The sequence below is a fragment of the Geotrypetes seraphini genome, chromosome 9 (assembly GCF_902459505.1).
Source record: "Geotrypetes seraphini chromosome 9, aGeoSer1.1, whole genome shotgun sequence".
Lineage (NCBI taxonomy): Eukaryota > Metazoa > Chordata > Amphibia > Gymnophiona > Dermophiidae > Geotrypetes > Geotrypetes seraphini.
In genome coordinates, this window is record NC_047092.1 from 181,532,608 (window position 1) to 181,548,452 (window position 15,845).

The 15,845-nt window shown below is 42.1% G+C and overlaps 1 protein-coding gene across 1 annotated transcript in view; it reads right to left on the reverse strand.

The window, feature by feature from the left end:
* LOC117366936 (IgGFc-binding protein-like) overlaps positions 1 to 15,845 on the reverse strand; it is a 164,457-nt gene that overhangs the window by 18,231 nt on the left and 130,381 nt on the right. The window contains exons 82-85 of the mRNA XM_033958996.1: positions 13,354 to 13,604; positions 12,029 to 12,158; positions 6,452 to 6,620; positions 4,744 to 4,923 (exon numbers count right to left, since the gene is read on the reverse strand). Of these exons, the coding sequence (XP_033814887.1) occupies positions 4,744 to 4,923; positions 6,452 to 6,620; positions 12,029 to 12,158; positions 13,354 to 13,604 (730 nt within the window). The remainder of the gene's footprint in view (positions 1 to 4,743; positions 4,924 to 6,451; positions 6,621 to 12,028; positions 12,159 to 13,353; positions 13,605 to 15,845) is intronic.

Here is a 15,845-nt window from a genome sequence, read left to right on the forward strand (position 1 = left end):
TAACTAAGGTCCTCAGCTTCAAGGACACCAACTTCGAGGACATGGGGGAATTCATCCATCAGGCGCTGCAAAACCAAGCAGAGACTGATAATGTAGAGGAATTGTGGTCAACACTGAAAGCTACCATACACGAAGCAACAAACCGATTTATTAAATCTGTAAGTAAACGACGAAGAAAAAACAAACCACAGTGGTTCTCTACGGAGGTCTCCAACCTCATAAAAGAGAAGAAAAAAGCATTCATCTCTTTCAAACATTCAGGGAAGCAGGGCTCCAGGGAAGACTATCTGGCCAAGTCAAGAACCGTCAAAACAGCAGTCAGAGAGGCCAAATTGCAGGCGGAGGAGAATCTAGCAAAGAATATCAAAAAGGGCGATAAAGCATTCTTTAGGTATATTAGTGATAGAAACAGGAACACAGGAGGGATAGTATGCCTTAGGAAACCGGACGGGAACTATGTAGAATCGGACTCCGAGAAGGCTAAACTGTTAAATGAATACTTTTGCTCAGTTTTCACCCGTGAGACGCAGGGATCCGGCCCTCAGCTACCAACAGGGGATAGCTCGATAGACCCGTTTTGCAGCTTCGAGTTTACGCCCAGTAGTGTTTACAGTGAACTATCCAAACTCAAGGTTCACAAAGCTATGGGGCCAGACAACATACACCCCAGAGTACTCAGGGAGTTAAGAGACACCTTGGCGAAACCACTATCAACACTCTTCAATCTCTCCCTCAGCAAAGGAAAAGTCCCGCTAGACTGGAAAATGGCTAATGTCATTCCACTCCACAAAAAAGGAAGCAGGACGGAAGCTACGAACTACAGACCAGTGAGTCTCACATCAATAGTAAGCAAACTAATGGAAACTCTAATCAAGCACCAATTGGATACGGTCCTTAACGAGGGGAATCTGCGAGATCCCCGTCAACATGGGTTTACAAAGGGGAGGTCCTGTCAATCCAACCTGATCAGCTTCTTTGACTGGGTGACGAGGAAGCTGGATATTGGGGAGTCCCTGGACGTCGTGTACTTAGATTTCAGCAAAGCATTCGATAGCGTACCACACCGCAGGTTGTTGAGCAAGATGAGCTCTATAGGTTTGGGAGATACCTTGACTACATGGGTGGGGGACTGGCTGGGGGGTAGACTTCAGAGGGTGGTGGTGAATGGCTCCCCCTCCGAAACGACAGAGGTGATAAGTGGAGTGCCGCAGGGCTCGGTCTTGGGCCCAATCTTGTTCAACATCTTCATAAGGGACATGGCTGAGGGGCTTCAGGGTAAATTAATGTTATTCGCCGATGATGCCAAATTATGCAATATAGTGGACAAGAACACAACAGGACCTGACAACAAATCCAAGACCGATAGTATGGCACACGACCTCCTCCTACTGGAGAATTGGTCCAGGACCTGGCAACTAAACTTCAATGCCAAAAAATGCAAGGTCATGCACCTTGGCAACAAAAATCCATGTAAGACTTACACTCTTAATGGTGAGATCCTAGAGAGAACTGTAGCGGAACGAGACTTAGGGGTAATCATCAGTGAGGACATGAAGACTGCAACTCAGGTGGAGAAAGCTTCATCTAAAGCCAGACAAATCATGGGTTGCATACGAAGGAGTTTCGTTAGCCGTAAGCCCGAAGTCATAATGCCATTATATAGGTCCATGGTGAGACCCCATCTGGAATACTGCGTACAATTCTGGAGACCACATTACCGCAAAGACGTGCTGAGACTTGAATCGGTCCAGCGAATGGCCACACGGATGGTCACGGGGCTCAGGGATCTCCCGTATGAGGAACGGCTGAATAAATTGCAGCTCTACTCCCTAGAGGAACGAAGGGAGAGGGGGGACATGATCGAGACATTCAAGTACCTCACGCGCCGTATCGAGGTGGGGGAGGATATCTTCTTCTTCAAGGAACCCACGTCAACACGAGGGCATCCATGGAAAATCAGGGGAGGGACATTGCATGGCGACACCAGGAAATACTTCTTCACCGAGAGGGTGGTGGATCGATGGAATGGTCTTCCGATGCAGGTGATTGAGGCCAGCAGTGTGCCTGATTTTAAAGCTAAATGGGATCGAAAGGTGGGATCTCTTCGCAAAGGGAGATAGGGAGGGTCATTGGTGTGGGCAGACTTGATGGGCCTTGGCCCTTATCTGCCGTCACTTTCTATGTTTCTATGTTTCTATGTTTCTATGTAACCTGCCCCTAACCCAACCTGCCCTGCTCTGCACCTTGAGTCCTCAAGCAAGGTCCTCGGCATCACTATCGACTCCTCCCTCCCCCTCAACGATCACCTGAACGCCTTGACAAAATCATGCTTTTTCAGCCTCCACATGCTGAGGAAAGTAAGATCCTATTTTCACCAAAATCATTTCACCGTCCTTGTACGATCCATCATCTATCCAAACTCGATTACTGTAATGCCATTTATTCATGCCTAACCAAAAAAAAAAGCCTTCGCAGACTCCAGCTTATCCAGAACACTGCAGCCAAGCTGATTTTTTGCTAAACGCAAATCTGATCGCGTCTCCCCACTACCTGCCAATCTTCACTGGCTCCCAGTGCTCTCCAGAATCCACTTCAAATGCTCCTGCCTAGCTTTCAAGATCATTCACGGCATCCTTCCACCCCTAATCCCTCTATCCTTCCTCGCCGAGACGCCTGCCACCACCAGATCAGCCCACAGACATAAACTATCTTTCCCCTCTCTACACGGCGTATTCCACGCAGGCAAATTGGGAAGATCCCTCCTCTCCAAAATCACGAGCCTCTGGAACGATCTCACTGTCCCGCTGCGAAACCTGAGCACCCTTCAACTATTCTGAAAACAACTGAAAACCTGGCTATTCTCTAACATATAACATCTCTTCTCTTGCTTACATCCCCTCTGTTTATATGCTCTTGTAAATTTTCCTTTTTAAGCTTTGTAAACCGTGTCGAGCTCCACTTCCGTGGAGATGATGCGGTATATAAACTTAAGGCTTAGTTTAGTTTAGTTTAGTTAAGAGATAACTGGTTAGCAGCGATATTTAGCGGCATTAACCAGTTAAGTGATACTTAGTTGTTATCTTGACAAGATAATGTATTTATAATTCTTTAAAAGAAAAGGTAACAAGGGGCTCATTTTCAGAAAATTAAGACGTCCATAGAACGGCATAAATTGGCACTTGGACGTTTTTCTAGCCAAAACGTCCAAGTGTCAATTTTTAAAGCCGACTTTCTGGATGTCTACTTAGGCTTCTTTTAGCAGCTATGCGCCCAAAGTCCAAGGGGGCATGTTGGAGGCGTGGTATGGGCGGGCTTAGCACTTGGACGTTTTTCGGCAATAATCGAACATTTCCCAAGACGTCCAGCCCGGAACTTAGACATCCAGAGCTAGACCTGTTTTAAAATCATCTAAGTGCCAGTGGAGGGATTATGTAATAACCCCCATACTCCCCCAGGGGTCACTGACCCCCACTTACCCAGAAAGATCTGAATGAGACAGTGCATTCTTGTCATCTGGCATGGGAAAGAGTAGTAAAGTGGCACGTAGGCATCTTGAGTAACCTGGTAGGTGGAGACTACTAACAATTAGACCCTATTTTGAATTTTCAGCCTCTAAATTATTGGCCCGGTCATTACTGTTGAGTCTCCTTGACTATTGCAATATTGCTTATTTATCAATTACTAAGAAGGAATTATTGAGATTATCATTGATACAGAACACAGCAATTAGATTGATTTACGGATTGAAGAAATACGATCATGTTACGTTATTTTATTACGAATTGCATTGGTTGTCTGTGGAAGCTCGGCAGTGGGCAGTTTTTGTTACAAGGTTTTATATGGTGTAGCCCCTACTTATCTGGCTAATAGTTTTTCCATAGCTATGCACAAATGCAATAGAAAAACTCATGCTCTGTTCAATTTCCCTTCTGTAAAAGGTTATAAAAGCAAGAAATTCCTAAATCACTCTTTAGCATCTTAAGCAGCTTCTCGTGAAAAAGAATTTCGATCATTGTTGCCCACAGCTGTTTCTTACAGACATTTTAGAAAACAGCTAAAAACCTATCTTTTCTCCAAATACCTGACTAGCTGACTCATTCAAATATACAATTATGTTTAATGTTTATAATCTTTTGTAAACCGCGTAGAACTTTTTGGTAACGCGGTCTATAAGTATAATGTTATGTTATGTTATGAACCATCGAGATTGGGACCTAGGCCGATATCCCACTCTAACCACCACATTTAAGGCTACCAAAACTCACCAAAACCCTAGTATACTGCCATATAGGTGCGAACTGCAGCTACATTGATATAATAGGCTTGGGGAGGGGGGGGTTAGAGGGCTCCCCATACACTGCAAGGGGATTATGGTGAAATGTGTACCTGGCGCTCTTTATGTGACGGTCACAGCAGTGCCCCTAAGGAGCCTCACTGCCCTGTTGGCATGCCTCTGTGTCCGGTGCATTAAGATGCTGGACCCTTCCACGTCCAAATGGGCTTGATTTGGACATTTTGAATTTGGGACATTTTTGTTTTAGAAAATGGCCAAAATAGTTAGACGTCCAAGATGCCCAAATAGGCCATTTAAAATAAAAAATAAAAAAGTGGACGTCTAGCGATTTTGAAAATGGGTATTTCCTGCCCCGACTTTTGGATGTCTTGCGGGAAACATCCAACGTCGGACTTGGATGTCCTATCGAAAACGACCCTCCACAGATGTCCAGAACATTTGTTACTTACGAATAGTACAGGTCTGCTGCTATGGTTTGGTGACAAGCTTTAAATGGACCAGACGGGTCAGTGAGAAGTCCACAGTAAGCACTGCTGTTAACCATCTGAAGTTGGTTTGGCAAACAGCTGATGCTGAATCCAGTTTGAAGCTCCTCGCCGTCTGAGTCTTCCTCTGAGGTTAAAGCTCGCCTAGATTGAGAGAATAAATGATCATTCCTTCATTTCTACCTCATAACTTCTCCCCAAACCATTAGTTAATCAATCATACTTATACACCAGGATGCTTTTATGTGATGTGTGTGCTGAATTTATATGTGTTTTAATTGTAAACCCACCTAGTCAATAGGCAGCTAGAAATGCTTTCAATAAATAAACAACGCAATGGCTCGACTTCAGTGAACTCTGTTAAAAATGGATACGGCGGTGTAATGATCACGTCAGTCCATTTCATTACACAGAAATAAAGGTCAGTGACACAATAGACACATAAGGTGATACCTTTTTTAATTAGACTAATTTCGTACATATGTTGACTAGCTTTTGGGAGCCGGCACTCATTTTCTCAAGGTTGATCAAGACCGAGTCAAAAAATGCACCTCTACTTCTGTGCATTAAAACATATTGAGTGGAAGTGGGGGGAAGAGAGGGGATCTGTGACTTGGTCTGGTCAGAGCAGGGAGGATGTGGTTCAGGCAGCCAAATAAAACCCCCAAGCGTAGTCAAGCCAGAGAGGCCCAGGGAAGAGAGAAGCAGCCTTACAGCATAAGCCTCCACTACAGATGTGTAAGCTATCGGAAACCTGGCTAACGGTAAGGGCAAAAGCCTGTCAACCAGGGGACTAGAATTCAATTCCCACTACAGCTCCTTGTGAATGGTTGCCGCCAGTTCTCACGAGTCCTGCGAGAACTGGTGGCAGCCATTTAGCGAGTGGCTAAGCGCCGGGCCGGAGCACAAAAAGCTCACTCCTGCCCGGTACACCGCTGGACTGCAATAACTTACAGCAGCCATTCAGAGGGGCTCAGCATTGGGCAGGAGCGTGGCAAGCTCGCAACTGCCCGAGACACTGCTGGACCACCAGGGATTCAAAAAGGAATGTGGGGGAAGGCAGGTGGGAGGTAAAAAAAAAATTGTCAGAGTCGGCTGCGACAGGAGACAGGAGGGATCCCTCCTGTCCCAGTCAACCAGGTCATACAGCAGGCCAGTGGAGGCCTGCAACAAGTCCGGGAAGGGGGCGAATGGGTGCTGATCCAAATATAAGATGAGACCCCCCATTTTTTGGCTACTTTTTTTGGCCCCAAAATCTCATATTTGAGTATATATGGTACATATATTTATTTCCTACACTGCTGTTAGTAAAAGTCCTTTCCTTGATACAGCCTTTCTCTTGGATCCACAATAATAATAGTGTTGACCTACAGAAAATGTATTAATAATCACCATTACCCAAGTCAATTGTTTCTCACAGAAATTTTGCACTGACTATACAAATTATAATCGAAGAAATACTCTGAACCTCTTTAGCCATAGTCTGAAATACCACTGAGCTCCTCATGGCTTTCAAAAAGGATAGTCAAGAGAAATATTTGCATGCATTTCATCTAAGAACCAAGCTAATCTGTATATTTGGGTTGCCTCAAAAGCTGCACTTATCTGAAGGCCTCAAGGATTAGCCCTAAGAACTCTTGACTTGTGATTTGTGTCAAGCAGCCCCAATTACCTGAGTCTGGATGTTGTTTTCCCATTCTGCACTTTCCAGCTTTCTCCAAACACATTTACATTGTTGACTTGTGCGCCATCCGGCTTCGTGAAGTCATTTTTGTGCTTTCCGTCAAAGTTACCACACAGCCCTTCCACTTTCTTCTTGTATGTATTGGGTAGAGTAATATCTATCAAAAGAGGGGGGAAAAAAAACCCCAAAACCAAAATAAAACAAATGCTTTCAGAAAGCAACCATTACTTCACAAATTCAAATCAAAGAGCATATAAGAAATGACTGTTCCAAGACACATATGCGTGTAGAAGAAGCACTTCAGTCCCCCGAAGTAACCCGTTCAACTCTGTAACTCTTCTGTAAATGTCCAGATAACCTCTTATGTAATCCGCCTTGAACCGCAAGGTAATGGCGGAATAAAAGTCACTAATGGAATGTAACGTAAAAAGCACAATGCACCAATCTGGATTTCTCTCTGCATCTTGCTATGAACTTCTATCAAGATCCACATGTAAATCTTATGTTTACTGTGGCCAAAGAATATCTGTAGGACGGTACTGATTTTAGGACAGTACATTACATTACCTTAGTGACTTCTATTCCACCTTGCAATTCTAAGCGGATTACAGTAGAAGATAGCTGGACATTTCCAGGAAGTTACAATTTAGGGGTCAGTTACATAGTAGAGGAATTGGTGAGAGATAGAAGGAAGGGTGGAGAATTGAGGTTTACTTGTAGGGAAGATGCAGTTTAGGGTAAGCTAATTGATAGAGTCATTGAGGAGATATTAGTAGAGGGGTAGGAGGTCAGCTGGAAATTTGCAAGCAGGAGGGAGGATGTGAGGGAGGATGCGAGGGGGGGGTAAGAAGGCTGTATAGATTTTTTGAATAGCAGAGTTTTGATTTCTTTTTGAAATGATTTAAAGTCACTTGTAGTTGTCAGCAGGTTGGAGATGGAGGGGTCCAGCTTCGCTGCTTGCGTCGCTAGGAAGCCGTCGTACATCTTCTTGCGCTGTGTTCCCTTGAGTGCTGGGTAGGAGAATGGGGTCTGAGTTCTGGATGTGCGGTTACGGTTTAGACGGTTGTTTAGGTAGGTGGGTGCAGTTCCGTTTATTGCTTTGAATAGTAGACAGTAAAATTTGAATTGGATTTGGGCTCGTATCGGTAGCCAGTGTGAGTCTAAGTAGGCGCTGGTGATGTGGTCAAATTTTCCGAGTGAATAGATCAGTCTGAGGGCTGTATTTTGAATGGTCTGTAGTTGGTTTATCAAGTTTATAGGGCATGGTAGGTATAGGATGTTGCAGTAGTCCACTAATCCTAGGACAAGGGATTGGACTATGATCCTGTAGTGATATTTGTCGAAGAATTTTCTTATTTTTTGTAGGTTGCACATGGTGATTAGATGAATGAACGAACTTCAACATAAAAGATTCATCAAAAGAATAGATCTAATCTACAAGATTTAGAATAAGAATTGGAGTTTTCACATTCACTTATGCACATATTGGCACGTGTTGGAAAATGGCTGATGTAGAGGCAGAATTTCAACAGGAGCTGATATGGGCTGAGTGAGCCTTTGAGACGCAGTTTTTATTGTCGTATTTTGAGGTCTGTTCTGATTCTCTGAAGAAGATGTTGCGAAACGAGCTCGTCAGAATCAGAATCGGTTTTTAGGATGATTCGTCTGACGCCACCGAGATAATGGTTTTTCATATTTTGTAGTATTTATATAATATAAGCGTGATTTTGCACATTACATAGTGTGGTTTTGCACAGGAGGTGGTAGGAGGAAGGCCAGTGATTGAAACTTTTGTCCACATTGGCCGAATGGCTGTGAGGCCGGTATGTGATACAGACATATAGTCTGAGGCCTTTCATCCCTGCCACAGATGATCTAACCTTGTATGGATTAGTATGTTGGATAAAATGATGATTTATTAAGTTTTATATTAAAAGTTCCATTTTAATTTGATTTTTGCAATTGTTGGTTGTGGAATTTTTTGAATTTTTGTTTTTGATGTAGAGGAACCAAATTTCAAGGGCGAACTGAGAGTGGGACTCCAATCGCAGCACAGAAAAAGGCTATCCTGGCGAGTAGTATACGATCACTCACGATCTACAAACAGATTGGATTGGTTAGGTACTTTTGAAAAATAAACCAGGAATGGAACAATATTGTGCTGTGATGGTTCCTTGATTATCGTGCTCCTTACATCTGTTTCAGATTTGACCAAGATTTGACCATGATGGAGATGACTGAACACAATATAATCTAATTTAATCTAAGGGTTGGATTTATATACCGAGTCATCATTCTAAGAAAGCTCGACTCGGTTTACAATAATTAACTTAACAAATATAACCTATAAAAAATAAGACTAATTTTCAGGAAATTAATTTTCAAAATGTTTAGCAAATAAAGTCGTTTTTAAAGATTTGTGAAAAAATTGAAGTAAGCCAGAACTCCTTAAAAAAAATGGAAGGTCATTCCAAAGTTGAGAAAACTTAAAGATCAGAGATTGACTAAAAATCCCTTTTTTGGAAGGAAGAGATCATTTAAATTGTTGGTTACCTCTTGCAAAAGAAAGTCTGTAAGCATTCCAAGATAAAGGAAGGCGAGGAGTAAAGATACCATATAGGACTTTAAAAACAACACAAGCACATTTAAATTGAACTCTAAAATAAACCGGGAGCCAATGGAGACTCTGGAGCAACGGAGTCATGTGATCAAATTTACGTTTCTCACTATTTATAAAAAGTTTTACAAGTAATTTACGTAGATATTTTCATTTATAGAGCAAAGGCATTAGTAGTGATATATCATACAAGTTTGAATGCCAAATTTATACAGTTTCCCAAGATTTGTATTAAATACGACATTACCCAGGTTTGGCGTTAAATAAGGCGACTACACCCTCTTTTACAAAGGTGCGCTAAGATTTTTAGCGCACGCTAAACGCTAACGCGTGCATGTTATCCTGTGGACGCGTTAGCGGTTGGCGCACGCATTGATTTAGCGCATGGTAAATCCGCGCTAAAACAGTTAGCGCACCTTTTTAAAAGAGGGCCCTAGTTTCAGCCTATTTTATTCAAGACACAGATGGACCTGTGTTTTCATAAAGTCCCAGGACAGAGCGGCAGAAATAACACCGAGGTCTCCTTTTACTAAGCCGCATTACGGCTTCAACGCGCGGAATAGCGGGCGCTACATTGCCGCGCATGCTAGACCTTAACGCCAGCATTGAGCTGGCGTTAGTTCTAGAAGTGTAGCGCGCGGTAATTTCCTGCGTGCGCTAAAAACGCTAGCGCACCTTAGTAAAAGGAGCCCTGAGGCTCCTTAGAAATATATGTAAATATTTGTTCGTATTTTATAAAATTGCAGCTCTGCCCAAACTCTGTGACCAAACTATGCCTGTAGACATGTCTACAACAGGGTCACAAAAAAGCTGGTGCTTTTACCCTGGGGCAATTTTATCAGTATTTTAGGCGCCATTTATAGAATTTTTATAAATTCCTTTATAAAAATTCTATAAATGGCGCCTAAAATATTGCCCCACAAAAAAAAAGCACTTACTGCTATTCTATAACCCCCATTTGAAATTAGGTGCAGTTTATATAGAATAGCATTTTTGCCTTGGAATCAGGCCTAACTTTAAATGTGAATACACAAACAGAGAGAAGAAGAACACCTCGCCTCAAGTATATAGCACAGCAAAGAAAGGCAAGGTGAGGAGTCCTCCCAGCCAAGGAAGTCCTTCCCTTGCCTTTCTTTGTTTGCCTAACTTTAAACGTGGTCATAAATAAAAAATAAATAAATAAATAAATAAATAAAAATTAAAAAAATAAATAAAAAATAAAAAATAAAATAAAAAATAAATAAAAAATAAATAAATAAAAAATAAAAAAATAAATAAACGTGGTCATTTGCACCAGCGAATCATGGTACAAATGCGCACACCAAAATTTAGGAACAGATGTCTTTATTCTATACCAGGGGTAGGCAATTTCGGTCCTCGAGAGCCGGAGCCAGGTCAGGTTTTCAGGATCTCCACAATAAATATGCATGAGATAGATTTGCATCTCAAGGAGGCAGTGCATGCAAATCCATCTCATCCATATTCATTGTGGAGATCCTGAAAACCTGACCTGGCTCTGGCTCTCGAGGACCGGAATTGCCTACCTCTGCCATAGGCAATACTGCAAAAAATATATGTTAAGAGTTAATCTAAATCCTTTCACAAGTTAATGTGATCCACACAAATGACACCTCAACGTGACACGCTATTGTTAAAGAGTAGTAACAATAGTAATCTTTACAACGAGACCAGGGATCTCAAGTGTCTGCAGTTAACCCTTTAGAGCTAATCGTGAAGAGTAACCAACAAGCAGACTATCATCGGTCCCATTTGTCTCTTTTAGGGTTTCCAAACACTATTAATTGCACAATATATTGATTGCCCTATGTTAATTCAGTTTCCTTATCAGCAAATCCTTATTTAGAACAATACTTAGCTTGGGCGAAGTTTCTCTGCCCAGCCACATCCATCCGAAGACGATAATGCCGACGGAAGATCTCTGTTTTGCCCTAAATTCATTAGTTAGGGCTTCCTCAGAAAATTAAGGCTTATAGTTGAAAACTACTGTTTTTATCTGCACACCGGCCTATATACGCTGGGGTGACTACGGCTTAGAGTTAAGAGTTAATCTTATCCAGAGGTGTCAAAGTCCCTCATCGAGGGCCGCAATCCAGTCGGGTTCTCACGATTTCCCCAATAAATATGCATGACATCTGTTTGCATGCACTGCTTTCATTGTATGCTAATAGATCTCATGCATATATTCATTGGGGAAATCCTGAAAACCCGACTGGATTCCGACCCTCAAGGACCGGAGTTGCCTACCCCTGTTCTATACCGACAACAACAATTTATTATTTCTAGAGCGCACGCAGTACTGTACTTTGGACATGCAAGAGACGGTCCCTGCTCAAAAGCGTTTACAATCTAATTATGACAGACACATAGGGGGAGTCAGAACACAGTGCTAATGTAGGGAATTAGAGGGGGGTTGAAGAGGTGGTAGCGGACTATAGACTGATATATTGGTAGGGTCAGGATTTAAATGCAGCTTCAAACAAGCAGGCTTTCAGCCTGGATTTGAAAACCAGCAGCGACGGAGCCTGACATAACGAGCCAGGCAGGTTGTTCCAGTCAGGCGGCGCAGCAAGGCAGAAGGGACGGAGATGGGAGTTGGCTGTGGAGGAGAAGGGTACCAACTTCTCAGACGAACAGATTCTATAACTATGTGCATGTCCTATATGTGCCTATGACCTGCCCCCTTTTTGGACTCACACTTAAAATTTAGGTGCGGATCCCACGCATGTAACATTTAATTTATTTTTGATTAGTACCAATAATTGCTTGTTAAAATGACAATTATTGGTACTAAGTAGAATGTTATTAAATGACATTGCATGCACAATTTAGATACATGTCCAGATTTGCACCCACAGTTTTTAGTGCTTTTTATAAAGGGTTAAAGAGTAAAAAGTCTCTGCAGTGAATCTTCCAAATCCGTTTCTTACCTGCATTTTCTACACCATCAAAAGTGATCGATAAACCAAAATCAGTTTCCATGTGAATTCTTGTCGACCTTTGGGATATTCGAATTCCTTCATGAGGCTGGGCAGGAGGATCTATTCTGACACCGTCCAACTGATTTATAAGACAAATCAAAAATATAAGATATGTCAAATTTGCAATCAGAGTGACAAGAATCTAAGACTGAGGTACATTGGGCCAGATTCTGTAAACAATGCCCGTCAATCATGCTTAGACACCATTTACAAAATCACATCTTAAGGCGTCGATCACAAAACTTAGACACCAATAATGTAGGCTGGGTTTTACTTTTTGGATATTTGCCAGGTACATGTGACCTGGATTGGCCACTGTGAGGACAGGATACTGGGCTAGATGGACCCAGTAAGGCTATGCTTATCTTCTTATGGTCTTGGGAATGTTTGAAGATGGATACTCTTTGGGGTTATGGCACTCATGAACCATATAGAAGGGACTGTGGTGGACTATGCTCCAAAATCAAGAGAGAAAACTGAGGATGTGATGAACAAGGCACAGGTTCTTTATTGGCGAAAATACAACGCAGGGTTCTCATATGTGAAAAGACAGGACCTGACAAGGTCCATGTTTCGGAAAACACGCTTTCCTCAGGAGTCCGGGATGTTTTGGCCCACACACGTAGAGAACCTTATCGAGAAAAAAAAAACAAGTAATCCAAAACGACAGGCGATGTTAATCAACTGTGTTGCAGCAGGACAGGAGATCCACGTCGCCTGTCGATTTTGGATTACTTGTTTTTTATTTCTTGATAAGGTTCTCTACATGTGTGGGCCAAAACATCCCGGACTCCTGAGGAAGGCGTGTTTTCCGAAACATGGACCGTGTCAGGTCCTGTCTCTTCAATATGAGAGCCCTTAATTGGATTGCTGCATTGTATTTTCGCCAATAAAGATCTTGTGCCTTGTACATCGCATCTGCAGTTTTCTCTCTTGTTTTTATCGTTTTACTCTCCACTGCAGATTTCTTGGATTGTTCTTTTGTTTTGTCTTGGACTATGCTCCAAGACATTGGCTATTCTTCTGGACATGGCAATTTGTAATCAAATAATAGGAAGAGCAATCACAGTCACCAAAAACATTACTCTGGGTCTTTCCTGATCAAGGAATTCATTCATTTTATAATAATACTGTTGAATTGCCAACAACTGTCCATAGCCCAACAAAAAGCTTGAGCTCTGGAACATACCCTGATAGGGCCCCTTTTTTGGTAGATCATTGCCAACATTGTTGGTATTTTGGGGGAAGGTATACACAGTCTTATGCTTTCTTACCACAACTTGTTTCTTCTGCTTGAAAAGCACGGTATGATTGTACACGTTGGTGCTGATCTCTTTAAGATAGGTGACTCCTACTTTTGTAATCAAAGGCGCATTCTTGCCTTCAACTCTGAATTGTGGCAGGCTGTCGGAAATGCTCACAGGCGTCTGAGCCACAATGTAAGTGTCCTTGCCTTGGAAATGATGCACTAAGCCATCAAAAGTCAAGTAATGAGGGTCACCAGTGACAGAACACTTTGCAAAACCTAGGAGAGGGGAAATGAACCCATGCGGTACATATGAAAGGCACTGTGTCTGAAAACAAGGTAGCAGAAGAAATCAGTGTGAAGCATGCGTATTTTTATGACATGTACTGATCATCTATAAGATATAATCCTGAACTAAACTAAACTAAACCTTAGGTTTATATACCGCATCCTCTCCACAATTGCAGAGCTCGGCATCGTTTACAAGAGTTGGAAGAGAAAGGAACTCCAAAGAAGGTTAAAGGACATAGTGAGAGGAGTATGTGGAGGGCATAGGATGCCAAAGATGGAGTAAGTACCCTGAAGTATCCGGATTGCTTTGTACCCTGAAGACAGGGTACAAAGCAATCCACATAAAGCAAAAAAGAATGCAGATGAACACAAAGATTCCAGGCAGGCCTAATCTTCTCAACTTCTTTTTCTTGAATTCCTCCTTATTTTGCCCCTGAAGTAATGAGTGTCTCTCTGTGCTTTCCCATGACAAGAGCAAAGAAAAACGAAGTAGAAAGTAGTTCCTAAAACCCTTGACACCGTTTCTGTATTTCTAAAAATGTGTTAAGAGTTTGATTCTTTTAAAGAAGATACTATTTATGATGACTTTAGTATGCTTCTTAATTAAAAATGCAATACATTTTTTTTTTTTTAATCTGGCTCTTTTGCTGCTGGATGCACTTTTCTTACACAGAAAAGCAGAGAACTTGGTTTGCCTTTTCTCCGCAGTGGAATGCTACTTTGGTTGGAGAAAAGAAAATATGCCCAGCCAGTGAAGGACTGAGGTTCTGAAGTTGCGTTTGCATCTCCAATTGGAAAGGGGTAAAACAAGGACCTGACGGACCTCGCGGATCTAAAACCGCACGTCCTTAAAAATGTTAGGTCCGTGCCACTTATAGTTAGTTTCTGGCTCTGACAGACCTCGGTGACAATTTAGCACTGACGGATCTGTCTCAGCATAGGGAGGGAAAAGTATTAGGATCCGTCAGCGCTAAAATGTCATTGAGGTCTGTCAGAGCCAGAGACTAGTGCTGAAGTAGCTCTAAAACGAATCCTTTAAGTCGGTTTCCTGCAGCCCCAGTAAATGTAAAAATCAGAGGTCCGCGGCTCTGACAGACCTCAATGACATTTTAGCGCTGACGGAGCTCCGACAGGGGGTGTGAATGTTGGGAACACTGAGCACTTGATTGGACTTGAAGCAGAAGCCGGGGCCCTTTGACAACAACGCACACCAGCTGAGATAAGTTCTCCTCTACTTATACACTTCTATAAATTTATAGCTTCAGTTTTAGCTTTTTGAAATCTTTAAAAGTTATAGTGGTAGGAAGGGAGGAGTGCCAAGATGGATTTAAGCCAGAACTGGTAGAGTCCTGTGCTCTTCATGCCTTGAAGTTCTAAATGGCTTTCACTGAGCACTATTATTGAATATTTATACTCCTAATATATTTTATTAAAACATTAAAATCTTCTTTTTTGTAGAAGGTGTTAACTAGAATAGAAAATTTATATTTATATATTTATAATTCCCAAGAATATTGAGTGTGTTGTTACATCAACAATAACATACATAAAATTTTTTTTTAAAAAGACTAAAATCTTAAAATCTTCATAATGAAATAGTTTCTTCTCTTCAAATATTGACTAATGAATCACAACATAAGAACATAAGAACATAAGAACATAAGAATTGCCATCTCCGGATCAGACCCATGGTCCATCGAGTCCGGCGATCCGCACACGCGGAGGCCCAGTCAGGTATACACCTGATTGTTCTAATCACCCATATCCCTCTATGCCTCTCATAAGGAGATGTGCATCTAATTTGCCTTTGAATCCTAGCACAGTGGATTCCTTAATAACCTCCTGTGGAAGAGCATTCCATGCGTCCACCACTCGCTGCGTAAAGCAGAACTTCCTGACATTTGTCCTGGACTTGTCACCCCTTAGCTTCAAACCATGTCCTCTTGTCCGTGTCACATTGGACAATGTAAATAATTTGTTTTTCTGCTCTATTTTATCGATGTCTTTCAGTATTTTGAACGTCTCTATCATGTCCCCTCGCAGCCTCCTCTTCTCAAGGGAGAACAATCCTAGTTTCTTGAGTCGTTCCTCATATTCCAATTTCTCCATACCTCTTATTAGTTTCGTTGCTCGTCTCTGCACCCTCTCCAGCAGTTTTATATCCTTCTTTAGGTTGGGAGACCAATGTTGTACACAGTATTCCAAGTGTGGTCTGACCATTGCTCTATA